The sequence below is a fragment of the Gorilla gorilla genome, chromosome 13, assembly GCF_029281585.2.
Source record: "Gorilla gorilla gorilla isolate KB3781 chromosome 13, NHGRI_mGorGor1-v2.1_pri, whole genome shotgun sequence".
Lineage (NCBI taxonomy): Eukaryota > Metazoa > Chordata > Mammalia > Primates > Hominidae > Gorilla > Gorilla gorilla.
The window spans coordinates 56,130,893-56,158,550 of NC_073237.2; the positions used below are offsets into that span (position 1 = coordinate 56,130,893).

At 36.9% G+C, this 27,658-nt stretch overlaps 1 protein-coding gene across 44 annotated transcripts in view; it reads left to right on the forward strand.

Annotated features, from left to right (window-relative positions):
- PTPRD (protein tyrosine phosphatase receptor type D) overlaps nt 1–27,658 on the forward strand; it is a 2,298,568-nt gene that overhangs the window by 2,169,003 nt on the left and 101,907 nt on the right. For 22 of the 44 annotated variants that reach the window (XM_055350539.2, XM_055350541.2, XM_055350534.2 and 19 more), the window contains 2 exons: nt 7,058–7,099; nt 7,608–7,705. In XM_055350539.2, the coding sequence (XP_055206514.1) occupies nt 7,058–7,099; nt 7,608–7,705 (140 nt within the window). The remainder of the gene's footprint in view (nt 1–7,057; nt 7,100–7,607; nt 7,706–27,658) is intronic. The other 22 variants (XM_055350546.2, XM_055350552.2, XM_055350547.2 and 19 more) reach the window with 1 other exon arrangement.

Below are 27,658 nucleotides of genomic sequence, written 5' to 3' on the forward strand. Positions count from 1 at the left end.
ATGGACTTTTTTCAAGTGAGTGTATTATGTCTTATCTTCTTTTTAACAGATAATGACAATGATGGTAGTCAGTTCTGTAGATATCAAAATGTATTAACTCATTCCCAATTAATGGAGGCTAAGTTATTACTCATGTTTTGCTATTACAGATACTACTGTAATGAGCATTATTGAGCCCATATATTTTGACACCATCATTGCTATTTCTGCATGTCAGACACCTGGAAATATGATAGCAGGGTCCTAGGGTAGGCACATTTACCATTTTGATAGAGAGACCCAATTACAGACTTTTCAAAATACTGTAAAAATCCTTTACTGAAGATTTGACCCCCTCTGGCCCATGGCCTTTAGAATTGGGCAAAATGATGAAAATAAACATAATATTATTAAAAGATGGTGATATATAAGAAAACCAAACAAATTACTAATATGTGTTCATTTTTCTTCTTTTTCCCAGCAAAGAAAATTTAGAGGTTGAGGATCTTAGAGAAATCACTTTCTTTTCAGTACAAAGAAAGTTGTAAGAGAAGATGCTACTGGTAGCATTGGTGGTGCACCAATCATTACCTTCCCCTCTGCCTGCATATTCAATATTAAAGTGTCTGCTGTCCCTGTTCATACCTCCTCCCTGGCCCAAAAATACCTGCAAACAAAACCAAAACTATAGTGTTTATGCTTGCACCTTTTAGGAAAAGAGATTTAAAACTCGATGATCAGATGTTACAACATAAAGACCTCATTTTCATTCAGTGGATGACCTTAATATGTTTTGCCCTAAAGCATACATGGATGGTAGGTGATTGATGGGCTGTGAAAACAAAAACAAACTCATAAAAAGTTAACGGATCAGAAATAGTGGTATCAGTAGCAGAAATGTCTGCACAGCAACTGAATAAGCTTTAAAAAGCTCTTGAGCTGTCTCTTCTGATCTATTTATTGATACTATTAATTGGATCAATGCTAACAAGATCCGTTTTTATACTTTCTTCATACAGTCATATTTTATTTTATACAGTAAGGAATTTAGGCATATGACCTAGGTTAAGAATACCGGATGTGTTCTTTCTGTTTTATTTTCTGACATTTCTGATATAAAGAAACAGCTTGTTCAAATTCTGTATTTTGAGAAAGTCTACATTAGAATTGAATTTTACAAAATTTTTTTTAAATGTTTTGAGGCAGGATCTTGCTCTGTTGTCCAGGCTTGAGTGCAGTGGCACAATCATAGCTTACTGTAGCCTCAACATTCCATGCTTAAGTAATCCACCCACCTCAACCTCCCAAGTAGCTGGGACCACAGGCGTGTGCCACAATGCCCGGTTCATTTAAAAAAAATTTTATTGCAGAAACGGGGTCTTCCTCTGTTGCTCAGGCTGGACAGAAACTCCTGGAATCAAGTAAAAATTTGGAATTTTAATTATGCCATTCATTGCTTACCTAGAAAAGCACTTTTGGTGACTCTTTCATTTAATGATGATCCCCAGTCACAAATTAAATCTAATTGTCATTATGGTTGTATCAGGCAACTTACAAATCAGTGTTCTCTTTATCTTTATCATTAGTTTGTGATACAAATAATAAATATAGCAGAGTATTTATATTTCATTCTGGGAATTCTAAATCGTGCATAAATTATGTCAAAAATATGACAAATATTTAATGAATGAATTTTCTCTTTCTGACTGTTAACTCACAGAAGTCTACTTTTGTTAAGACTGTGGTAATTGATTTAATGAAAAAATTAGCTTCTCTTTGGTCCATAAGCACAAACTGTTCTCCAGCCTTTATCACAATTTATCAGTAAGGAAAATCATGAAGAGACTGTTACTGAGTCATTACAAACACACGTATATAGTGACAGAAAAAAATCATCTAAAAGATGTACCACCGTTATTAATGACTTCAAAAACTCTACTTAGCAGAATAGTTATATAGTGCCTATTGGCATTTAATGCAAGGTTTAAAAATATGAAAATAGAGCAAGTGTTTGATAAATATTTTTCTATGGATGATAAAATCATTTGAAGCATTCAGTAGCCTTACTGACTTAGTAAAACAGAGCAGGACTTTTGAAAAGCAAAAATACCATAAATTAGCTTCTAAAAAATATTCTGCCAAATAGCATTCCAGTTTTTAACATTTTAAATTAATACCTTTAGTTCATGTTTTCTTGGAAACTTAGGATATTTTGGCAAGAAATAACTGGAAAATACAGACGTGTTTTTGCATCCCCTTTTCCTCTTCCCCACCACTGAAACAGATTAAGTCCCTGTATTGACACTTTTTCGCAAACTGAGGATGGTTTATGATCTCTGTCTTGCTGCATAGAGAGCCCAAACAGTCTTAAAGACCCAGCTTTATGTACATGTCACCACTTGTCCAGGGGTGTTAAATGGTTGGAAAGACAGCATGGCGTCTTGTGAAATGTGCTAGATGGGAGTGGACAGGGTATGGGATCAGATTCCTCATGTAGCTACAGTTCTGCTGATAATGATGACCTTGATCGAGTTCTTTAACTCCTCTGGGCTTCATTTTTCTAATTGGTAGAGATAATGGGGGATCAGGATAGAGAGAGGGGGAGGTAGATGAACCCATAGGGGATGAACCATGCAAGAAGCATACTTCTTTATATCCCCAGCACAAAGCAGTATCTAGTCCATTGCCTTGTGGATACAAGCATGCAGTCTGTCACTCCCAACACTCCTTGATTCTAATTCACATACACACAGATTAAAGAAGGTTTTGTTCTTTTAAAACAAAGGCCATAATCTAGTTAGCCGTATGTGGTCTGCAAAAGAGCTTATCGTTTGACATGGACTGAGTTTCAACAAAATTTTGAGTCAACATTGAAAACTGAGGAAATGCCACATGATACTCCGGATTTTGAGTGGCTATTGAAAACCTGAACAGTCTGAACCGATTGGCCTTGCATTCCCACTTGGCAGAGCAAGTCCTGGAGCTGAATAGTTTCACCCTTTTCAGAAGCCGCCCCACGTGTACACTAGCCCTAAAGATGAGTGACATTGAGACTGAGCGTTTGTTGCCATTTATGTCACGCTTATGGCTTTTTTTCACATAGTAAAGAATTACCGTTCTTTCTGGAGTCTCTGTTCGAAGTAGAGAAACAAAAGCCAGCCCTGGAAACCTGCTCATTGTGAGGAAATGGGAATGAGTGTATTTTCTGTGTGTGAAAATGTTGACTATATGATACTTAGCCATCTTCAGTCATTTATCTTACCAGCCTAGCCCATTCCATCTGTGGAGACTTTGCCCCCCACTTTATTTAGAAGATCGCAAATGCCATTCTCGAAATAGTACAGTAGAAAGATGCCCAAGCTGCATGTTGAGATGTTGTTATTTACTGTCTGGGCTTATGTAGAGAAGTCATCTAACTTTTCTGGATTTGAGTCCTCTTGTATAAAGTGAAAGTGCTGGACTAAGTCATCTCTAAGGTGCCTCTCAGGTTAAAATGCCATGATTTTAAAGTTTACTTCTTATAAGGAAGTCACCATGACATCAGTCTCACCAATATGTACCCTATTAAAGGGAGCCATCCTGTTTTTTCCTCCAACCTAAGGCAGATTTCAGTGACCGCATCTGCCATTTTTCATGTTGACTCTGTATTGTGGAGATCATAGCTTCAAAATAAAAAGTCTTAACAGATTTGATGTGTGCCTTTAAAATGCATTTATGGGTCGGGCGCAGCGGCCCACGCCTCTAATCCCAGCACTTTGGGAGCCCGAGGCAGGCGGATCATGAAGTCAGGAGTTTGAGACCAGCCTGACCAACATGGTGAAACCCCATCTCTACTAAAAATATAAAAATTAGCCAGGTGTGGTGGTGGGTCCCTGTAATCCCGCTACTCAGGAGGCTGAGGCAGGGGAACCACTGGAACCCGGGAGGTAGAGCTTACAGTGAGCCGAGATTGCACCACTGCACTCCAGCCTGGGCAACAGAGTGAGACTACATCTCAAAAAAAAAAAAAAATACATTTCTATTGTACATTTGTAGCTTTGAACTGATGAGGTCATGACACTGGCAAGCCCTCCCTGTTTGTTAGCTGTGCTTCAAGTTCTTTGCTGCCAATAATAGCTGAGTACTAAAGCTTGCTAATGGGGTGTTAGAGGGGATTCAAGAATATCACCAAGAGAAAGCTCATCTCATTCTCATAAATCCTGATATGATTTCTAAATGGGAAAAAAGGAATAAATGGAGTTATAGGCCCCCCATCATGAATCCTATAGGACTAAGAGCCAGTGCTGAGGAACTTTAAAAATATCAATATATAGCTCCCACATCCAGAGACCTGAATTAATTGGTCTGGTGTACAGCCTGCAAAAAAAAAAAAAAAAAAAAAATTAAAGCACATCAAGTAATTTAAATGTGTAAACTCTGATGTAGTAAAGACTTTGGTTTATAGACTGAGCAGTGGTCAGGTTGCCAGACAAAACATTGAAAAGATACCACAGTGAGGTCAACTTCATAGTTTTCTTAGTGTCTACCTTTTCATTCAAAATCTAACATATTTGTTTATATCATATAACATTTTTTTCAATATTGGGCAGTGGAGATGTTTCTGCAGAATTGTGTAACAATATTTTGAAGTAGACCCTTGGTCATTGTTTTCTGATATGAGCTAAACAGTTTCAACTTAGAGGAGTTTTACTCTTGATGATTATTTTTATGCCGACATTTGGTCTTTTCTGATATATGATATAACATCATAATAGACTGTGTATACATTTTGGCTAATGAAAGAAAATAGCAACAAACTTAAATAGTTCAAAAAATAAACAATTCAACTGCATACTAGTTTTCCATTTTGTAAAAAGTAAGTACTCTCCCCCTTCAAAGAAAAGGTACGATAACTTTTAGAACCCTTACATATGCACCAATAGACCCTTCTCTGTTCAGAAGTTCTGTCTATATGTGGGAAGAATGAAAGTTATGAAGAAGAGAATGGCTCTTGAATTTATCTAGTTCTATACTCTTATTTTAACAGTTAAAGAAATCAAGGCGCTTCACAAAAGGTGATTTGTCCCTATTAGTAGATGCCAAAACCAGAAGTAGAACCCGTGTCCAGTATTCTAAGCCAGGGTTCTTTCTCCCGTACCATTGGATTCACACAGATTCTCCTCCCTTTTCTGTGAAACATCCATCTGCCATTTTTACTTGTCTTAGAAATTGAGTGCAATATGGTATCCAATGATAAGTTTTATGTAGCGATTCTTTAATGCTATGATATCTTGCATGTGATACATATATGTATATATATTCTGATGTGGAATATAATGAATCAATGTAGGTCTGCTTGAATTTTTCTTTAATAAGCTTCCAATATAATACTTCCAGACCATGTGCCAGTGCATGCCACAAGTAAATATGTTGATCACATCTTTGGTTATTATTATGGTCTTCTACTGCTGTTATACTAATACTTTTCCCATCTCCAACTGGCTTTACTTTTTGCAGCTTTGAGCAGTAATTCAGTCCCCTACGCCTCCCTGATTGGCTCTGTGTCCTCCCTCTCTAGCCAAACCACCACTCAGTCCATATATGATAATAACTCTCTCCCACGATTCGCTCGAAAAGGTCTAAACATCTTTGTCTCTATTATTTTCTCTGTGAAAGCACTGTAATGATGTCCACATCAGTCCATTTCCATTTCCAGATCAGCCTAAAGTCACCTATGCCTTTGCATTTCCATTCTTTTCGTTGGGGGTGCCTCATCTGGATAAGATCACGTAATTATCAGATCACTGTCACCCTCACACTTCCTCCATAGAATGTAAATTATTTCAGTTCTATCATTAATACAGAAAAGTTTCAGAAAGGGTTCCAAAATTTTGTTCCAAAGGCATTATTATATCACCGACAAAGAATTTCTACTTGCAAGCAATTCAGTTTTATTGGCTCTCCACTAAAATTTTAGCTGACTGGAAGCAGACCTTCATAGCCATAAAAGCTAAACCACCACAATTCACAACACTTGCTAAAGTGGTTGCCTTCAAAAAGCAGGGTAGCTTTTTACTTAACTTACCAGAACCATTAATAATTTGGCATTTGAGATAAAGGAACTTACTGGGTGACTTTTAACAATGGTATAATTCCTAAAATGCTCTTAAAGTAGTCACATGTCATGTTGACTCAATGGCCATCATTCTGTAGCCTTCCTCCAAAGAGCCACAGTGACAGCAGAATGTCAACACATGGCTTCCAGTTTGAGCTCCTCCCTCATTCTTTTCCTGCTTCAGTGGCTTCCCTGGGGACATGCTAGTTCAGGTTTTTCTAGCCAGCTGGAATTTATATCTGTAAGATAAGAGTCAGCAATGCTCTTTCGTGATACTTCTGTAAAATTAATAGGAAAGAAATAAAAGACAAGTCATATGAAAAGTGAGAAAACATCAGAAAGACACAGGAGTCACCAAAATTAATAGTGGATTATTTTTCATGGAATCTATGAAATTACTATATCTTCCGCTGGCTGAATGAACTAGAATGTGTCACCCCATCTCTGCTTTCCTTCTTTCTTCACCCTCTTTCCCTCCTGTCTTTTCACCATTTGCTCCCTTCCCTGAATCCATTTCTCATTAGTGGACAAAGATGTTTACACCTGAAGTAGATTGTAGGTTTGCTGGGGGTTGAATAATGGGGACCTGGGGCAAAATATCACAGAGTTGTTAGTGTGGCCATTTATAAATGTCCAGGAGAAGGCTGCAACCCCAACCTCTACAATCTGCTACTAGTGGAAACATTTTTGAAGCTCAGTTTGGTGTCTGATTGTGCCGTCAGTGATTATCGTCAATGAGTCGTGGTGCATGTCATTCTTTGTGTCTATGTTTGCATGTGAATGTCAGTCACCTACAGGTTTGTGAAATATTAGCGATCTTAATGTAGTAGTCACATTGTACTAGCCACAATGTATAGTGAATTCTGTAAAAACTTGCAGCATTTTAATTAGTCCTTTTAAAAAATATATCAGGCTTTCCATTTCATTTTTTTTTTGAAGAATTTGTTCTATTTTATTTTATTTACACCATCATTTCCTTTGCAGGTTCAGATGATTCCGGTTACCCTGGTAACCTTCATTCTTCAAGTTAGTTTTCCTTGATTATGCATAAGTCATTTTATGTTTACTATCAAGCTACTACTCTTTCCCTTTTAGGCCTTTCTCAGTGTCTGTTTTCTTAGTTCACTTTACACCATTTAATTCCACACAATTTCCATTTCACACAGTGCAGGAGAAGGAGTTTGAAATGGCATAAAAGTCATTACTCAAAGCAGAAGTTGACATCAAGCCTGACTGTCAGTTTTCTCCACTAGCTAACCTCATTGATTCATAGCACAATAACGCTTTCTTTTACACTAGGAGTGTTAGTTTGGAGATTATGCTTGGTGACTTTTCATTTGGCTACAAAATTCATCTTCCCAGAGCATGTCCTGCTTTGAGTAACCAAACTATTTGCCTGCTTCCTCACCTAAAACATCTTTACTACTCACATATTTTCAGGCCATTTCTAACTATAGTATTCTCTATATTTTGGAATAGTTAGCATCATTTTCATTTGTTTTCAAATGTGTTTCTTCTTTCCTTTTTTCAATAGGTATGGCTAGCCATCCTCCAATACCCATCTTGGAACTTGCAGACCACATTGAAAGATTGAAAGCAAATGACAACTTGAAGTTTTCCCAGGAATATGAGGTAATTCACTGTGTTTATTCTTTACAGTAATTTCAAGAGTTACTCTTCTCTTTTTTTGATCATATTCTTGAAAATTAACTTCATCAGTGCTTTTCCCTTTAAATATGACTCAAATATGATATAAAAATGTGTAATGAACCGTCAACGTAAAAGTGTCTGCACAAGCAATATAGTAATTACAATTTTAAAAAGTTAATTTTATGTTTGTTCAATATTACTTGCTGAGATTATGAATTTTCTTTTTTATTTTTATTTTATTTTTAATTGACAATAATTGTATATATTTACATATTATGCGTTATTATTAATTATAGTCACCATTCTGTGTAATAGATCGCTAAAGCTTATTCCTGCCATCTAGCTAAAACGGATCAACATCTCCCCTTTTGCCAGCCATCCATTGGTAATCACCATTCTATTATCTACTGCTATGAGTTTGACTTCTTTGGATTTCACATATAAATGAGATCATGCAGTATTTGTCTTCTGATTTTTCAGTTCCTAGAATATACTAAATTGATAAGCTTTCCAGCATACCAAATAGGTGCCAAATACACTGATTTGTGATAAGAATCCTCATCTAAAAAGAAAGATTACGAAGATTAAGTACATTTCTCAAGACTCTTGGTTTTATAAGCCATGAAAACTCTGTAATTATTGAGTACGTGTATATTATCTTATCCTTCAATCTAAATTAATGCTAGAGCTAATATTAAGATAGAAATGTATTTTCAGAGAGTTGCTTGTTTTTGAAGGAATGGTGCGCTGAATGCTATCTTAAAATTCCAGAATCCTTAAAGATTCTTTGTGAATTCTTGATGAAGGTAAATTAAAAGCCTGTGTGTATGCACGTGCGTGCGTGTGTGTGTGTGTGTGTGTGTGTGTATTTGGATATTGTGGTATTTATCAATCAAAACGTTATAAAACTGGGTATTTCTGGTATTCTCCAGCAACAAGGACCCTTAATGAAGCCAATTAATGAATTGTTGATAACTGGACCATAATTGTTTTTTCTAGACCAGTTTTAACATAAGATTAAAATGTACAACTAAAATCTTGTGTAGTTATACCAAATAATAAAAGGTTATTGGGTACCTGGGCAGCCCAAATTTCACAATCGGGGTTTCTATTGATTTACTTACTGGGAGTCGTTAACACATCCTGTTACCTCTTGGTATCTGTTGTATCAGCCTTAATTGGGGCAGTTGCGCTGGACCTACCAGCGCTAACATTCTACCCTGTCACATTCTGTACTAACCTCTAAGAGGACCCCCAACCTCAAGTGGCTTAGAGGGGTCACAAAAATAAGAAGAAGCTCCATGTAAGAGAACATAGAGCAGTGAGGCCTGTGGCATGGCCTTCCCAAAATCTTCAAATATTCAAATGTCCATTATTTTAAGTTACTGTGCTGGAAAACCAAAACATATCTGTAGTCTCATTCACCTCCACCCTCAAGAGCCAGACCACGTTTCATTCAATTTGCATACTGCAGCATCTTTGTCACATATTTGATAGGATGCAAATATTTTGTTTGTTTCCTTGCCTCTTGGTGAAGTTATATTTTCCTTTATTCTGCTCCAAGCATTCAGGAGAACATTTTCAGTGCTAGGAAAATTCACACCGGATTCCACGTTGTCTTCTTTTCTCAAATGGTCGCAGCTTATTTCTTTCCTGCTCTTCCTCTTGATCAGAATAGCTCCTTTAAAATTATGCAGTATCCTTTAAAACACTTTCTGTAGTTTCTAATTTAGGGCTTAGGGCTCCACAGTGAGTTTAGAGAAAATAAGGCAAATCATAAATAGCACCTGGGGCACCATAAAAAACTCTTAGTTATGTCAATTTTTATGAACCAGTAATCTTTCATCACTCCAACCTACTTTTTATTGTTATATGATTCTTATTATTTTGCCATGTGATATTTTTTCATAGCCCTGCTTTAATTATTTATTTTTGATTATAAGTTATGTAATGGGTTACAAATTATGGAAATATGATAGCTCGACCTGTTAATAAGCCGTTAATTCACTCTCCACCAATATAACTTTAAACCATGGGCAATAATATAGTCATGCATCACTTGATGACAGGGATACTTTTGGAGAAATGTGTTCTTGGGTGATTTTGTCACTGTGTAAACATCGTGGAGTATAGCAAACCTAGATAGTATAGTCTATTATACACTTAAGCTATATGGTATAGCCCATTGCTCCTAGGCTACAATCCTGTACAGCAAGTTACTATGCCCAACTATTTGTGTGTTTAAACAAAGAAAAGGTAAGGTAAAAAATACTGTAAAAAAGATTTTTAGGCTGGGTGCAGTGGCTCACGTGTGTAATCCCAGCATTTTGGAGGCCAAGGCAGGTGGATCACCTGAGTTCAGGAGTTCGGGATCAGCCCGGTCAACATGGTGAAACCCCGTCTCTACTAAAAATACAAAATTAGCCAGGCATGGTGGCGTGTGCCTGTAATCCCAGCCACTTGGGAGGCTGAGGCAGGAAAATCGCTTGAACCTGGGAGGCAGAGGTTGCAGTGAGCCAAGGGTCGCACCATTGCACTCCAGCCTGGGTGACAAGAGGGAAACAAACAAACAAACAAACAAACAAACAAATGGTGCCTCTATGTAGGACACTTAGCATGAATGGAGCTTGCAAGACTTTTAGTTGCTCTGGGTGTCAGTGAGAGTAGTGAGTGAATGTGGAGGCCTAGGACATTACTGTATACTACTGTAGACTTTATAAACACTATAAACTTAGGCTATACCAAATTTATTTTAAAACTTTATTTCAATAGTAGATTAACCTTAGCTTACTGTAACTACTTTATAAAATTTTTAAACTTTTTGACTCTCTTTTGATATCACTTAGCTTAAAACACAAGCACATTGTACAGCTATACAAAAACATTTTTTCTTTATATCCTTATTTTGTAAGCGTTTTTCTATTTAAATTATATTAACTTTTTAGAATTTTTGATTAAAAACTAAGTTGCAAAGACACGCATTAATCTAGGCCTACACAGAGTCAGAATCATCAATATCACTGTCTTCTGCCTTCACGTTTTGTCCACTGGAATGTCTTCAGGGTGACAGCCTGGAGCTGTCATCTCCTATGATGATAATGCCTTCTTCTGGATAACTCTTGAAGGACCTATGTAAGGCTGTTTTAAAGTTCTTTTTATTTTAATAAAAGGAATGCATTTTAAAATAACAATAAAATGTATACTGTAGTAAACACATAAACTAGTAACATATTCACTTATTAAATATTATGTACTGTACCTCATTGTATGTGCCTGACTTTTATATGACTGGTAGCAGAATAAGTTTAATTACACCAACATCTCTGCAACCACAGGAGTAATGCACTGTGCTAGGACGTTACGACAGCTACCACATCCCTAGGTGATGGGAATTTCTTCAGATCTGTTATAGTTTTATGGATCAGTCTCTTATTTGTGGTGTATTGTGGACTGAAATGTCATTATGCAGCACATGGCTATAAAACCATCACTCAAGCAATCTCAGTTGCATCCATTGAATACAATAACTGGCCTCTTTTAAATATGGAATTTTCAAGAAATGCTACATGTAAAGATACTTTAATGATCCTCATTTAGCCATTAGATCAGAAGTGCTTCTTGAAAATAGTTATGAACTGCATGCTGGCAATGCTGCTATGCACAGCTTCCCCAGTAGGCTTAGCTGTGGACATGATAGCCCACATAGACTCTTCACTGATGTTCATGATGATGATCCATAATAAAAGCTCCCTGGGCATGAATTGACTCTACTGTGCCTTAACAGGCATGAAGGAGATGTTTAAGTGTTGTATTCAACTGTGATAATAGGATTAAGACCTCAACATAAAAATTTAGGCTCAGAGCAACACTTTGTGGGGAAAAATTGTTTATTATCTTCTACATAAATTTGAATAGACTTTTACTGGCTTTCAGCAAAGAAAATGGAGGAAAGAAAACTCACATTGCTTTCAAACACCTGATTATTTTGGCATAATCACTGTGAGTAAATGTTTACTCAGAACTTGTAAGATGCATGAAGCTAATTTTTTTTTTACTCTGATTCTAAGACTAAAACAGGTTAAAGGCATGAAAGCTGTTTGCACTGATCCTGAGGTCAGAATACGAGGAAGTAGGTTAAATTGTAGCACAGTATTATTAGATCCTATGAGACACTTCCTGTACTGTAAAGGCCGTTGAACTCCAACAGTGAATTTAGTGAAAGCTAGAAGAATGGACTTGATAAATTAGTGTAACCCCACCTCTGCAGGTCTTTATAAACACTTTAGATGTCCATTTTCTGAGATGAAACTGAAAAGTCCTGCTGGAATTTAAGTGGTCTCAATTTGAGAATGGCATCTGGAATGCAGGGAATAAAGTCCTCCTTAAAGTTGGTATGGCTGTTAAAGTCCATATATTAGGCTGGTGAATCTTTAAATCAGAGTAATTTGTGTAGACCTTGCCAAACAAAATCTTAGGCTGGCGCCTACAGATCATTTGGTTGCCTATTTAAAATTGAAATTCCAAGGAAGAAGTCAAATCCCTGAATAGACCAATAACACGTTTTGAAATTGAGGCAGTAATTAATAGCGTACCAACCAAAAAAAGCCCAGGACCAGACAGATTCACAGCCAAATTCTACCAGAGGTACAAAGAGAAGCTGATACCATTCCTTCTGAAACTATTACAAACAATAGAAAAAGAGGGACTCCTCCCTAACTCATTTTATGAGGCCAGCATCATCCCGATACCAAAACCTGGCAGAGACACAATAAAATTGAAATTCCTGGTCCCAACCCCAGAAATGCTAGTTTAATAGGTCAGCTGTGGTATCCACAAATGTGCATTTTAAAAGAGCTCTTCAGGTGACTTTGATGCAGGTGCTCCAAAGACTTCAATTTGAGGAATGTCATTGGTTTAGGGTAATGTATTATGGAACATGACCCCCAGTCTTCATTTCACTATTTTCTGAGATAGCATATAGACTAGTATATTTAAAATTTAATCAGTAGGCATCATCACAGTCATATATGTACAAATCTTATTTAGACTAGATAGATCGTAAGCAACTGCAGCCCATAGAAATTCTCAAGGAAATACAGAAGAGCATTTTTGATGTATTATAGGGCCAAGGCTAACAGTAAAGGTACACATTAAGAACTATCATCTAAAACTGAAGGGCTGTGGCAGTTTCCTGATATCTTCTCTGGAGCTTTCATCTTTGTGCTTTCTCTGTGGTGGCTTTATTCTTCCCCTTATACAAGCCAGCGTCTTCTTTTTTTCTCACCCATGCACAGAAAACATGGTCTGTAATCATATTTTCATTTACATACAGGCCCCATAAAGAGACTAAGTTGTACTTGCCAGTCATGGTTTAAATGCCAGAGAGCAAACTCTGAACTCTATCTAATTGACTGTTTGTTGTGGTGACACACATTGGGATGTAACTGCTAACAGTCCACTCATACAGATCTTAGATGGGGGAGAGCGAAGTTTCTGTGTAAGGAGGCTTGTGAGCTGGGAGGAGGAACCAATAATTATCCACTACAGTACTACAGAAAAGCATTGTGCTCAGTGCTGAGAAAATATAGAAGTTGTAAGAAACCTGTACTTCTGGAGTTTGTAGTTGTCAAAGACAAATATATACAATCAAATGAGAATTACACCAAGGAGGTAATCTTAAGTGCTGGAATGTTATTGGGATTCAGTAAAGGTCATAATGATCTGGAGAATTGAGAAAGGTATTGAAGAGAAGATGGCACTCTTAGTGGAACTAGGAAGAGGAGTGAAGTGCATTTTATCAAGGGAAAGGCACATGAGAAATGAATGTTCTGGTAGTCTCAGTCAGTGTGGACTACAGACCAGCAGCATTGGCGTCACCTGGGAACTGGTTAGAAATGTAGAATTTTAGGCGCTACCCCAATGCTACTGATTCAGAATCTACATTTTAAAAGATACTGATGATGTCTTTGTGTAATAAATTGTCATCCCAGCTGGGCACAGTGGCTCACACCTGTAATCCCAGCACTTTGGGAGGACGCTGCGGGCAGATCGCTTGAGTCCAGGAGTTTGAGACCAGCCTAGGCAACATGGTGAAACTGTCTCTGCAAAACTACAAAAAAAAAAAAAAAATTAGCCTGGCATGGTGGCATGCACCTGTAGTCCCAGCTACTCAGGAGGCTGAGGTGGGAGGATCACGTGACCCCCAAGGGGTTGAGGCTGCAGTGAGCTGAGATCATGTCACTGCACTGCAGCCTGGGTGACAGAGGGAGACCCTGTCTGAAAAAAAGTAAAAAAAATAAAAAAAATTAATGGGCATCCCAGTGGTCACTATCAAGAAAAGCTATAAAGTTAGAGAAAATGTAAAACTAGTTCCCAATGTGGTCCTCAAGGTACAGTTTTCTAATAGAAATACTGTCCCAAATCACATACTCTACTTCAGGTACATTCTAGATTTTATACATTTTGTGGTGTGGGTTGAGATAATAACCCCTTTTTAAGTAGTTACAACAACAGCGTTTTTTCTGAGTTCCTATCAGCTCACTTACAAGTCACATTTTGGACCACAGTCCATCCTGTCATGGTAGTTACACAGAGATGAACAGTCATCAGACATCTAGTTTCAAGTTAGTCAACACTAGCTCTGTTAGTAGTATTACCTTAAAGCTATGTATTAACTCGGAGCAATCTTTCTGTTGCCATTGGAGAGGGACAAGAAACTCTGTGGTTCACAGAAGTGTTCCCTGAAGAAGGCCTCTTTGATCTGTTTTGTTCTCATCACAAAGCCCAGTCCCAACGCATTTGCTGCCGTCTCTGGAGGTGGACTGTCTCCAGTCTCAGTGCTCACATGTCTCCCGCCATTCAGCACCCACATGTGCTGAGTTTCTTCCTGTTCTCATGGCAGCACTCTCACATCTCCTGTCTGTGATGATGATAATGAGCATTTTATATGAAGTATTTCAGATATCAGAGCCCTGTCCTTCTGTTTTTATAACAATATGTATTACACCTTTGTAGAGTAAGTTAAAATCTTCCCATCACTCAGTAAGACAGATGAAGGAAAAATATATTTCCTTGATGAATAATGAAATACATCAAGACAGTGTTGAGACGTATAGAGACATTTAAAAACATTGCTTAGGTCATGTTTTTTAATATTTAGAGCTGTCTAAACCACAGAGATCATGTGGTTTCACTCTCCCATCATAGAGGTAAGGAGCATAAGACTGAGAAAGAAGTGACTTACCCAAGGTCACACACCTACTATGTGTGGTAAAACCAGGTCACAAATTCATCTTGTTTTGTTCTTCTTCACTGCACCTTAACTTACCTGATATAAACACTTAAATGTTTCACACTTTATTTCTTACTATGCCCTGATGATAGAGTTCAGAAACCTTAGTATCAAACTAGATCAAAATATTGATATTTAAAATTTCTGTGAAAATGTCATAGTTACCAATTTCCATTGCATGACTATTCCTGGGAAAACCCAGTGGTTCTCTATGACATGCTAAGGACGCATTGCTTTTCTCCATAGATAATTTGTTCACTCCTGATAGTAAACATTGTATTTCTCCACAGAGGGGACAAAAATTGTCTGTCATCTAAGCAATGACCACAAAAGAAAACATTTCTATTTTCCCTTGGAAAAGACTCTTGGTATATTTGACCACATGTGCCACAGTGTATTCACAGGCGCAGAACCATCATTAGTAAAACAGTCATCATTATTAGGTTTTGTAAACCTCTGAGCACTTATAATGCAAAACTACTGTCATATCTGCTTTCTATTAGTTTATAATTTATGTGTAAGCTCATGAGGGGGGACATGTATTCAAGAATCATACAAACAAAAACAAGAAACCAAACACACACACATACACACACACACAATTTGTTTTGGCCAACTTCGAATGCACTGGATTTTTTCTTGAAGGTGATTCCCCCATTTTCTTGAAGGAAGGAAGTGGTGGACGACAGAGATCTGTTTTCATCTTTTATGCAAAGTGGAAGAGTGGAATAGACTCTTCCATTTCTAAGGGAAGGCCTCCATTTCTAAGTATTTTTGACATATGAGTCACAAGAGATAAAAGATTGTTTTTAAAAAAGTTGAGAACAAATTATGGTGGTTTGGTAATGGAATGAGAAAAATGAGCGATTTTGTGAAATAAAAAGCAGTAACAATATTTTTGTACCTGGGATGGATGAAGTTGAGGAAGATGAATGGCTAAATTTACTATTCCAAATCAGAATCTCCTAATACGCTGGGATTGGAGGTGGGTGTGGGAGAGTCTTTGCCCAATTCCTTACGAACATAGCAGTTTTTCTGCTTCTCAGATTGGGTCCAAACCTCTCTGCCTGCCACTCAGGGCTTTCTACTTGTTGAGCCAGCAGTGGGAATAAATATTATGACACAGTTGCTAAGTATACAGGCCCTTGGCTCAGGTCACCAGTTTGGCCCCTAGCTCAAACTGTGTGACCTTAAGCAAATGACTGAACCTCTCTGTATTTTAATTTGTTCATCTCTATATAAAGAAGCAATCATAGTACTTACTTCATACAGTCATTAAAAACAAACACATACATGCTTATCAGGTTTCCTGACACCAGTACTCAGTAGTCTTAGTAACTATTACTTATTTTATCTCATCTAGGTGCCATCAATTTTGAGATACCCCATCATTGCATGTACCACTAAGGAATAAAAGATATCACCCCTATAATTGCAAGATGCCATCAATTTTAAGATGCACATCAATTTCAGAGATGTTAGAATGTGGAAAAAAAATGTATGTCTTAGAATCAATGAAACCCTACCATTTCCTATCCCAGGCCAAACCCTTAGGGCTTTGCTGATGTCAGTAAAAAAAATAATAATAATAATAATCATAACAATAATAATAAGAAGAATAAAAGACTGAAAAAAATGGAAACTTGCTAGTTTAAACCAGTGCAATTAGCACTTGTTATGTTGCCCTTTCTTACCCTCCAGTCATTTGCTGTGATCAAGCCTCTCTGGGTCAGGTGTTTTGGTCAGGTGTCTGGCCTCTCGGTATGCTGTTGGCCACGTGGTAACAAGCTCACCGCTCGGCACGCAGCAGGTGATTAACCAAAGTGTGTGTCTGGATCAATTTCTAACTAAATTTACAGTTCATAGAAACTCTTTGTTGTGATCAAAATTGCTAGTATCAACAACAGGAGCAAACAGAAGAAAGAGTGTCCTGCTGTAAAGAGCTGCTTTTTCCAGTTGACATCCCCACCTGATCTATCAGCAGTGAAGCCTTATTTTCAGGCTCTTTTCTCTCAGAAAATAGGCTATTACTATCTCTAGACAGTGCAGAAGTGATTACATTTTAATGCAGACCCCTCAGATTTAACTCAAAAGTACCTACTGATTAAAGTCCCTGAGCCGCTTTTATAGCAAAGATTGGCCTACCAGTTGGCCATCTGAGAACATGCTGTCTTTGTTCTGTAGTTAAGGACCAGTCTCACCAAGTAAAATGAAAAAGTACAGAGTCCCCTGCCAGTGAGCTGCTTTTGGCATCTTATAAACAAATCTAGTAGAACACAAAGACACAGCAGCTCACCTTAGAAGAAACATTGCATCCAAAACAGGGCGTATGTCTATGTGCTTATAGTCTTTTTTCTTACTGATCTTCTATAGTTGTGAAAACTGAAAGTGCAAGTAATTTCTCAAGTTCCAAAGCTTATTTCTACTTAGACTTTTAAAATGTTTGTTCTTTCACCCACATTAAAAAAAAAAAAACTCAGACATTTTCTTTACTAACATTAAACTTCATATCTTTCATAGTAGAGCCTTTTGTTTTTTTCTTGTGGGAGTCCTACCCGTCTTAAGGGACTCTCACATAACTCGTTTTCTGTTTCCCAGTCCTTATTCTCATACAATTTCAACTTTCATTTTTTCTCAGTCCTTGTTCTCATATAAGTTCTCTATAACTAATTGGCCCTTGACCATCACTGGACATTCTCCAAAATGTCTTTTCACCTGCTCCCATGTGGAGCCCAAGGCTCTCAGGAAACAATTCTGTCTCTGCTTCCAAAGCAAGCTTTCAACTTCCAAGAGACCATAGCAAGGACTGAAAAAAGACACTCTTTATTGAGTTGTATTTTCATTTCAAAGCGAAATTGGGATTTTATCACCGGAATGCTAAGTGTGTACTTAGAGGGATGCCATAGTGGATGCTGGGGAGGGCCTTGAAGTCAGGGAAAACAAGGTTCATATTTTGACTGGGCCAATTAGTAGCTACACTGCTTGATCCTGAGCCAGTTACTTTACCTCTCAGAACCTTGATTCTCTTATTTAAGATGAGAATATTAGTATCTACCCATGAGACTGTTATGAAGATGAATATATGTCAGGCACCTGGCCCATTGCCCTCTGCGCTTAGTAAACAGAAGTGGCTCTTGTTATTGTGAACTTCAATATGCATGACCTGTCAGTCACTTAACATGACTTTTTTTTCTCAAGTGATTTTTATCTTCTGTAACATTCTCTTCTCATTCTTCCAAAAAGGAGCTCTACGAAAGCAATTAGGGGAAGGTAAAGGGTGACAAGGATGGAGGGTAATTATGAAGAACTACAGAGTTCTTTTCATATTTTGTACATAATATCATTTCTGGAAATTATATCCACATTAAAATATCAAAAAGAGGTATTTTCACTGATGAATGGAAACTGTCCTGGTGTCTCTGCTAGTTTTAATGCCCCTAGACACATTATTTAACTCTCCTGATCTCAGTTTCTTTGTTTATAAGAAGAGTAGCTTGAATGCCTTCATCTGTTTAACATTTACTGGAGAACCAAAAATAAGAAATAAGCTGTCCTGAATGAGTCCATAGTCTTCTAGGAGAAACAGAAAAAAACAAAACAAAAAACAAAACAAAAAATAATTGTTAAGTTAATCTTGGGAGTGGGACAATATTGACGAGAGTCTTCCCAGAGTACCCATGACTTGGAGAGTCACTGAAGTTTGCCAGAAATACAAGCCCCCAGGCTGAGGGATCTGTGCATGCAAAAGCATGGAGATGAGAAGAAGCGTGGCTTGCTCAGGGGTTCCCAACATATTCTGTGACTGTCATTGCAGCATCAGGGTCATGCTGCTGAGAGGTGAGGTGCAAAAGGTGATTACACCCTTGAAAGGTCATAACAATATAGGAAGGAGTCTGCAACCAAGTGATTTCAAAAATGTTCAGAAAAGTCATGGAAATCACTTCCTACAATTCCTCCTGAAACTCCAAGTACCTGAGGGACCAAATGAGTATGTCTATGTTTATGTCACTGCTGGGAACAGCTTTCAGGGAAAATTTTAACAATGCTGCAAGAAGAGATTGGAACAAGGCTGCCTAGAGCCTGATGTAACCCAGCATCATAGGGATGACTTTACTTATTTATGTATTTAATTGTAAAATTATAAAATGGTAGTGGCAGTATTATTTGTCATGGTTTTTCTACTGTGGCTAAACAGTTTGTCATTCTTTTTGAAAAAACAAATGTTGGGCATACTACCGTGCTTTGGGAGTATAGATGAAATTGAAGGATGTAAGCATTAAGACATTACATGAATTTACAGTTTTGGCTAGGCCTTGGGAAACATTAGTCTTTCCATCATCACAGATGCAGCAATCAGAGTATTTGGCTTTAGCTTAAAAGTTCATGCATGAAGCATAATCAGAACTTTATTATATATCACTTGCTAAAAAAATTTCCTTAACAGCAGGCACTCATCAGTCCTCTAAACTTCAACCAGTGGCTCACGGAGACCCCTGATTTAATTCGTTCTTTCTCTCATGATCCCTCCTCCCTTCACTCATTCTTTTATCCCCCTTCTCTTCCTCTTTCCTTCCTTTTTTCTTCCCAGTCCCCCTTCTTTATTTTTCTGCCAGTTTAACAGAGTATTTTTATATCTTTTTTTAGTATTAAACTGCACATTTTAATATCATAATAGTCTTTCCATAGAGTTTCAGAGTCTAGATAGTGCTTTACAAGGATAATGGTGATAGCAAACATGTGTATAGCACTTACCATGTGCCAGACATTCTTCGGAATGCATTACTGTAAACATTAACTCATTCAGTCCTTCCAGGTAGGTAGTTAGTCTCCCCATGTTACAGAAGGTATGTTGAACCACATGAAAGTTAAGTAACTTACTCAAGCTCACACAGCTAGTAAATGGCAAAGCTAGGATATGAACCCATGTAGTCTGAGGTCTGGGTAATGTTCTGACCACTATAAATAGTTGCCTCTGAGAGTTGATTTCCTTTCACCACAGTTTTCACCATGGAAAATTTGTTGTCATTAACTTATCTGTTAAGGTGATCACATAGTAGTCAGGTGACCCCAAGGAAGGATTATTGGCCCGAATTTCTTTTTGTTATAATTATATTTTATTTTTGCTTTTCAACATCAGAGACAGTCTATCAACAACAACAAAACAACTTAGTTTTAAATGATTTGGATAGGAACCTTTATACCCAGCCACCCGCTTCATGCTCTTGTTTAATTTTTATTAAAAATTAGCAAGTTTGAAGATGATGAAAGGATTATAATTTATATCTGAAACAAATAGCATTCCATCCTAACCTTGTCAAACGGAAAAATATATTTGATTAGTTGGGCTAGAAATAATTCATCCGATTGATTCTATAACTACCTATATTATAGTGACTGCCTTTGACTTCTGATCTTGATCTAGGTAAATAAAATCAAGGAAAAAAAAAGCAGATGGTTGATGGGATTTAAAGGTGTAAAGACTCAGCCTTAACTCTCATAGGGGATAGTTGGTATTGACTTGTTTCTTGTTTTGACATTGTCAATTATGGACCAGAGTCTACCTACTTGTCTAACCCTGAAGATTAAAAAAAAGTGAGACCTATACTGGCAAGGTGCCCTTCTCACTGCATGTCACGAGTCAGATTCCAGTTTCATTCAGATAAGACCAATGAAGAAGGGGAAACTTGCTCACCACAATAAATTATGCTTTATAAGTCTTTTAATGTGATATATAGTAATATTCACCTTTAAGATTCTAAAAACAGCTTTTCATATATGCAAAATCCTTTCATGTTTCTGCAACTTAATTTCATACAAAAGCTGCTACATGATTTGAAAAGATAGGAGCTGTTACTATACAATCAGAAGATGCTTGCCATATTTCAAGATGGCAGGACGATACAAAACCACTGCCTACCTACATTTATTTCCATTAGCTTAAGAATTTATTGTTATTATTGTTTTGTTTGCGTTTGCTCCAGCTTTTAGTTCTGTTAAAATGAACAGTATGTCAGGTGGCATATAACTTATTGAGCCGGATTGACGAGGCAGAAGCTCAAACATAATTTAGGTGATTGGACTGGAAGATCTTTTTTGATTCTTTCTCTCTTGCTGAAATTCTGTTTCTCTGATTATTATGAAACATGATTTAAAGTAAATGTAATAACATTCAGATTCAGATGTCAGGTTTCCCTTTTTGTTTTCTCAATGCTGTGTTTCCCCTACCCCCATCCCTGCAGGCTTAGGTCGAGTCTCTTCTATTGCCATTCTATAACTCAGGAGTGCCTATGTGGCTGCAGTGATTGAGAAGCTATAATTAGTATAGTTAATGAACAATGAAATGCTGCCTCCCTTTTTATTAAGAGCAGTTAGGGTGCTGCATAAGGGAAGGTAGAAGACTTTACCACCCACTACCAGTAATTAATTGACCTCCTTGTCATCTGTTGAGACACAAGGAGAATAAAAATTTTCAGTCTAAGTGTTAGAGTTGGTGGATGTTGCCGTGCAACTGGGCATTGATTTCCATTTTTGTTCTTTTTCTATTCCTTCTGTATTGATCTTTGTTGTCATAGCTCAAGAAGTCATCCTATTATCTTTAAAAAATCCTTCATAAAATTTTAGAGGTTTAAGTTTAAATTCAGTGTCACAAAGTTTCTACTGTGAAGTTATATTTGAGGATTTCTAGAATCTTCTAACCTCGTTCACTGCTGTTATTTTACTGTAGAGAAGACATTTTCAGGGCAGTTAAGTGACGTGGCTGAAGTCTCTGCAAGTTTACATCTAACATTATGCAATAGATGACATTTTCTAAGTAGACTCCCTAGATAAAAACAAATACATAAAAATGTTTTCTGAAAAATAAACAACCATCATATTACCTCTTAAAGTCATGTTAACTTGAAACGTTAAGGATGTTTGTTTTTCTATGTGAGAACCCAAATTATAAACAGTACAAGGATTGTGATAAAATAGGAATTTTACTTATGGGAAGAAATAAGGCAGTTTTAGGGAGAAATAAACTTGTGTGATATATTTTATATGTTTTTCTTCATCATTTTATTATTGCAATATAGTTCACATATAAAATTTACCTTTTTTTTTTTTTTTTTTTTGAGACAGGGTGTCTCTCTTTCACCCAGGCTGGAGTGCAGTGGCACCATCAGGGTTCACGGCAGCCTCTGCCTCCACAGGCTCAGATGATCCTCCCATCTCAGCCTCCCAAGTAACTGAGATTACAAACACACACCACCCCACTGGCTAACTTTTTATTTTTTGTAGAGATAAGGTTTCGCCATGTTGCACAGGTTGGTCTCGAACTACTGGGCTCAGGCTATCCACCTGCCTTGGCCTCCCAAAGTGCTGGGATTACAGGTGTGAGCCATCACGCCTGGGCAAATTCACCATTTAAAAAAAAAAGTTCAGTGAATTTACTTTATATTTAAATATTAAGTGGGTATATTTTAAAGAATCAAGAAGACCACTGGGCTTTTTTTTCTACCTTTGGTGAATATTTGTGTTTCTTTTGTTTGTATTGCTTTTAAACATTTGATGGAGGGAAACTAAGGGCACTGAGGAGTTGTTTGAAAATGCCATTGTCAATTTGGGCCAAACTCCAGCTTGAGGCTTGAGTACAAGGCCAAGATTAGGGTGATACAGGTGCCTGTCACTGTGTATATGGCAGATTTGATTCGCTGTTTGCTGTGTTGAATCCATGGCATTGCAAGGGATTACAGGGTCTTCAGTTTTACTTTTGTGTCTTCTGCTATTATGAAAGCTTCTTCATGGTGTCTCGTTTATCAGGATATTCCTGTGACTAGCATGGTAAAATTTTCTGGAATTAATACATGCATAAGTTGAGAGAAAGAAAGAAAGAGAGAGAGAGAGAGAGAAGAGAAGAGAAGAGAGAAGAAGAAAGAAAAGAAAAAGAAAAGGAAAGAAGGAAGAGAAAAGAAAGAAAGAAGAGAGAGGGAGAGAAGGAAGGAAGGAGAGAAAGAGGGAGGAGCTTGGTTTTCTCTGCATCTCCTGCAAAAGAGAGAAAGAAGGAGGAGCCTAGTTTTCTCTTTGCATCTCCCGCTTTCCAAGCATAGTCACATGATATATAGAGAGATATCATTTATCAAGTCATGAATAAGCATGCTTCATTAGGTTATAACTCTTAACTACTACTGTGCTGCAGCAGAAGTCTTGTGGAGACAGAGGAACAGCAACTTTATGGGCATGGTCCTCTTTCTAGGTGGAGAATTCACCTTTGGCTTTCCTTGGTGGACCTCCCTTGGGCAACATATTGCCAGGACAGTGCAGGACATCAAGCTCCCTGACAGTGATCCTGTACACAGATGAGGAAGACATTCTTCTGCCTGAAATAAAACAACAGGGGAATACTGATCACAGAACTCACTTTTCCTACGCTCTCAGTGTCTTTATTTTCTTTTTTTAAAAAAAAAAAAAAGAAAAATGATCTGTAGTATTCATGTCTCGAAGCCAACTCTGAGGGCAAAGGGAGCTGTCTTTCCCCAAAGCTAAAAATATGCCTATAAATTTCATAAAGACTACCAGCTTCAGTATTTATCTCTCCACAGTTGTATTGTAAAAATATTTGCATGAAAAGAACATCTTTGTTTCCTTAAGTCTTCATCTGCTCTTGGTACTCATTTGCTCTTGAAAAGGGATATAATCTTTTTGTTTTTCATCTATAATCATTCCCACAGCAACCAATTGTGATGCCACAGACCAAGGATTATAATTTTCGCTGGAGAATAAACAAATGAACTTTGAAACAAAGCTGCTCATTTCTCCCCAATGGCCTTGAGAACAAGAAGACCAATTCTAAAAATTTTAGCTACAAAAAATTTAAAAATAAATAAAAATAAAAATTTTAGCTACCTAAGAAATAATTTTCAAGAACATGAATGCTCCTTCTTTAAAAGTCTATATAATTTTCCAGCTTTATATTCAGCTCATCTCATAAAACAGATATTTACTAAGCTCTTACAGTGTGCCAGGTACTTTGCTAGACTGTGGAGTACAAAAATAAATGATGCATAAATTTTGCCCTTGAATTCTGAGTCCAAGGGTTCCTTTAGTTTTTTTATCCAAACTTAACCAAAGCCACAATAACTAGAATTTGTCGGGATTTTGGTATGCAGCTATGAGTTTTACTCCATGGTTAATGGGACTGGCATTTTTGTCTACATTTGTTACATGTACCATGTGAGGGGTGATGGGATTTCTTCTTTTTCTGACACTCAATACATACAAAGATGTGGAAATTCAGTAGGTCAGGGCAGTTAGTGTCTTAGCAACTGTCTAAAATGTGTGTTTCAAAGTATTTCCTAATTTTTTAAAGAGAAAAATCAATCCTTCAGACTCTTAGATTTTTGGACCCGCTGTAGGGAAAACTCATGTTTCTCTTTCTCATATTCTGTTACTTGAATGTCTGTGAAATAAGATTAGGGAACAGCATTTGTTCTCTATTATGCTTCCCTGGCAGAACTTCTTAGGGTTTCTCTAAGCTGTGGGAGCAGTTAACAGGCATAGTATTTAGTTTTATAATTTCATCCAAAATTCCCCTAGCTGGATGAAATATATGCCCCCCCGAGAAAGAAATATGAGATGCCAAAGAATCATATAGATATTTTTCTTTTCTTCCCTTATTGTAAATCATTGGTTAAGATGACCTGCTTATATTTTAATATTTATATTGGTAAAAGAGGCTCTATCTTGTAGAGCATGCCATTTATGTTTGTTGCTTTACCCATATTGTTATTTATGAAATTGTTTAGGCTTTTTGTTTTTTGTTCGCTATATTGTTTGGTTTTCAAAGCATACCCTTGAAATGGAGTAAATAAGACTCACTCTGTGTAAAGACTGAATCTATCACTTAATATGTTTTCTTAATAAACAATAGGTGTTTTAAATGACCTCAAACATATTGTCTTTTTCAGAATAAAATTCTGTTTACTTTTATTGGATAACTTGATTAATAATATTGTTTTTCTTTTCTTTATTTTTTTTTTAAATTTTTTGGAGAGTGGGTCATGCTTTGTCTCCCAGACTGGAGTGCAGTGACATGATCTCATCTCAGCTCACTGCGACATTGAACTCCTGCGCTCAAACTATCCTCCTGCCTCAGGCTCCCAAGTAGCTGGGACTACAGATGTGCATTACCACCTTTTGTGATGAGTTTTTAAAATTTTTTAGAAACGATGTCTCACTATGTTGCTGAGGCCAGTCTCGAACTCCTGCCTCAAGTGATAATACTTTTGATTTTGAATGAAGGAGCCATTTTTACAAGGACGTTATCAGCAGACAGACATATATAAATCTCCTAGCATGGGTATATTTACTCAAATTTGCCTACTATTGGATCTGAGAAGGTATTTTTATTCTTCCAGTATACTCTAGGCCTTGTTCAGTTTGTACAACTTGAATGGTCCATAGCTTAGCCAATGGGTTATTTTCAGTAATTTTGATAATCAGTATAATTGCTGTAAAGTCTATGAATTTACAGCTATCAGCATTGATAGAACATACTCGAAGAATGCATCAGTCTGTTATCCTCAGGTTTGTGATCCTGGTATATATAAGACTACGTGTAATTCCAAAAGAAATAAGTTTCCCAACCTTGAAAGACTTTCACAGAAATTGAGACAAGAAATGATTAAAATTACAAAAAAAAAAAATGTATTTTACATACATTTTACATGCACTGGGCTAGCCATTTTCTAGACTACACAGATATATACCAGACAGTATTTCCATTGAGAAATTTACTATAGAGTTGGGGAAATAAAGAATTGTCAAATGAAAAGATAAGTTATGATAATGAATTCAAACAACTTTACAAGAAGAAATGCTACAAGGCTAAACGTAGCTAGTTGCCAAATGGATGCTCCAGTCTGTAACATATGATAGTGGCACACATGGAAGCATGTAAGAAAAAGCTCCAGGCAGTAATGAATTGGAAGAGTGGGATTTAAGCTGAACCTTGTTGAAAGGAAGGTAGAATTTAGAAGGAAAAAAAAAAAGGATAAGAAAGTGCTCTCCAAGCAAGAAATATTCCAGTGCAAAAAAGTCAGAAATGAGAACCTCAGACATGGACAGAGGAAAACAGAGCCAAAGGCTGGAATTTAAAATTATTCACTAGGACTGATTATAGCTGATCCAATATTTATATTGAGTTGGTATGTACCCTGAGCACCACAACATGGTAATTCCTGACTTTAAAGAACATTAAATCAGTACAGGAAGCAACATAATATAAAATAAGTCAAATGTAGACACAGAGTGCAATAGGCATTAAAAAACAAATCACCCCAAAACATTTAATACTCTTTCAAAGAGAACTAAAGCTAGTTTTTGAAATTTCAGTGTTAGTATACCTATGTATTTGGATTACAGTTACTGTTTCAGCTTTTTCTTTGCACACAAGCTATAACTGTGAGCTTTCTGTTGTATTTTATTTAATGTCTACTGCATCCCCTTAGTATAAATATGCCTCTTTCACTGGCAGCCTACATTTTGATCTTGTAGCTGTCTCTCTCACAATAGTTAATAGAATACTTGAAAAGGTGATGGTAATACAGGATGACAACTGCTATACTTTTTCTGTGTTCAGACTCAGTAAACTATGGTTATGTAGTTAAGCAATGCAGTTCTTTGTTAATGACAGATTTATTGAAGACAAGCTTTCAGAAGCTTTCAGATTCTACTAGAAATCCTATTAAAGTGCTATCCATTAAACCATTAGAATAATCATTAAAACTGTTAGTGTAGACTTGTTTTTCATGAGTTATTGGTCTCTCACCATTCTTAGTCGTTTCTGCCAATACAGCTCTACCCTTTGCTGCATTATGGCTATTCAGTTCTAAGGAATGAATGTGCATCAGCTTTCTCTCTTTTCCTGCAGAATTTATGGCGTGTGAGGGTTTTGGGGCAGCACTGTTGGGTGTGTAGAAACAAGGGAGAACTTGAGATGTGTCTTTTTGTTCCCAATTATTAAAGTAAACATTATACTTAACATCCCACTCTTTTGGATTTGATAGGAGTCATGTTAGAATCTAACTATATATTATAGAAAGCTGTGGCTTGTCTTTCATTATCAAAAAATTTTGGCAATAACAACTGTGGGATGAATGCATCATTAAGCCAAAATTGGCAGAGGTATCTGGTGTTTAATCTATTTTCCTTACTTTCCACAGTTTTAAAATAAGGAATTATGCTCTATGATAATAAATTTATAATTTATATATCTATTAGAGTGTAGTAGTTAAGAGCTCTGTCTTCAAAGTCAGGAATTCCTGCATTTACATCCCAGCTCTCCTAATTTATGGACCACCAAGAGTGACTCATGGAAAGTATCTTAACTCCTCTATGCCTCAATTTCTTTATCAGTAATATGGAGATAACAATATCTAAGATACCTCTAAATTTGTTTTAAGAATTACATGAGATTCTGTAAGTAGTGATAATCCACCCCTCATTGTCATCATCATCCTCAAAATCAGAAGTAATTTAACCTGATTATTTCTCACTACCATTCTTTGGTGAGTTTAGAGTAAGACAGTCTAGTCTTGTGTTGGCCCTTCAGTATTCTTTCTTGGTCATAAATCTGCACCAAAGTTACCTTCATGGACTCCAAAAGC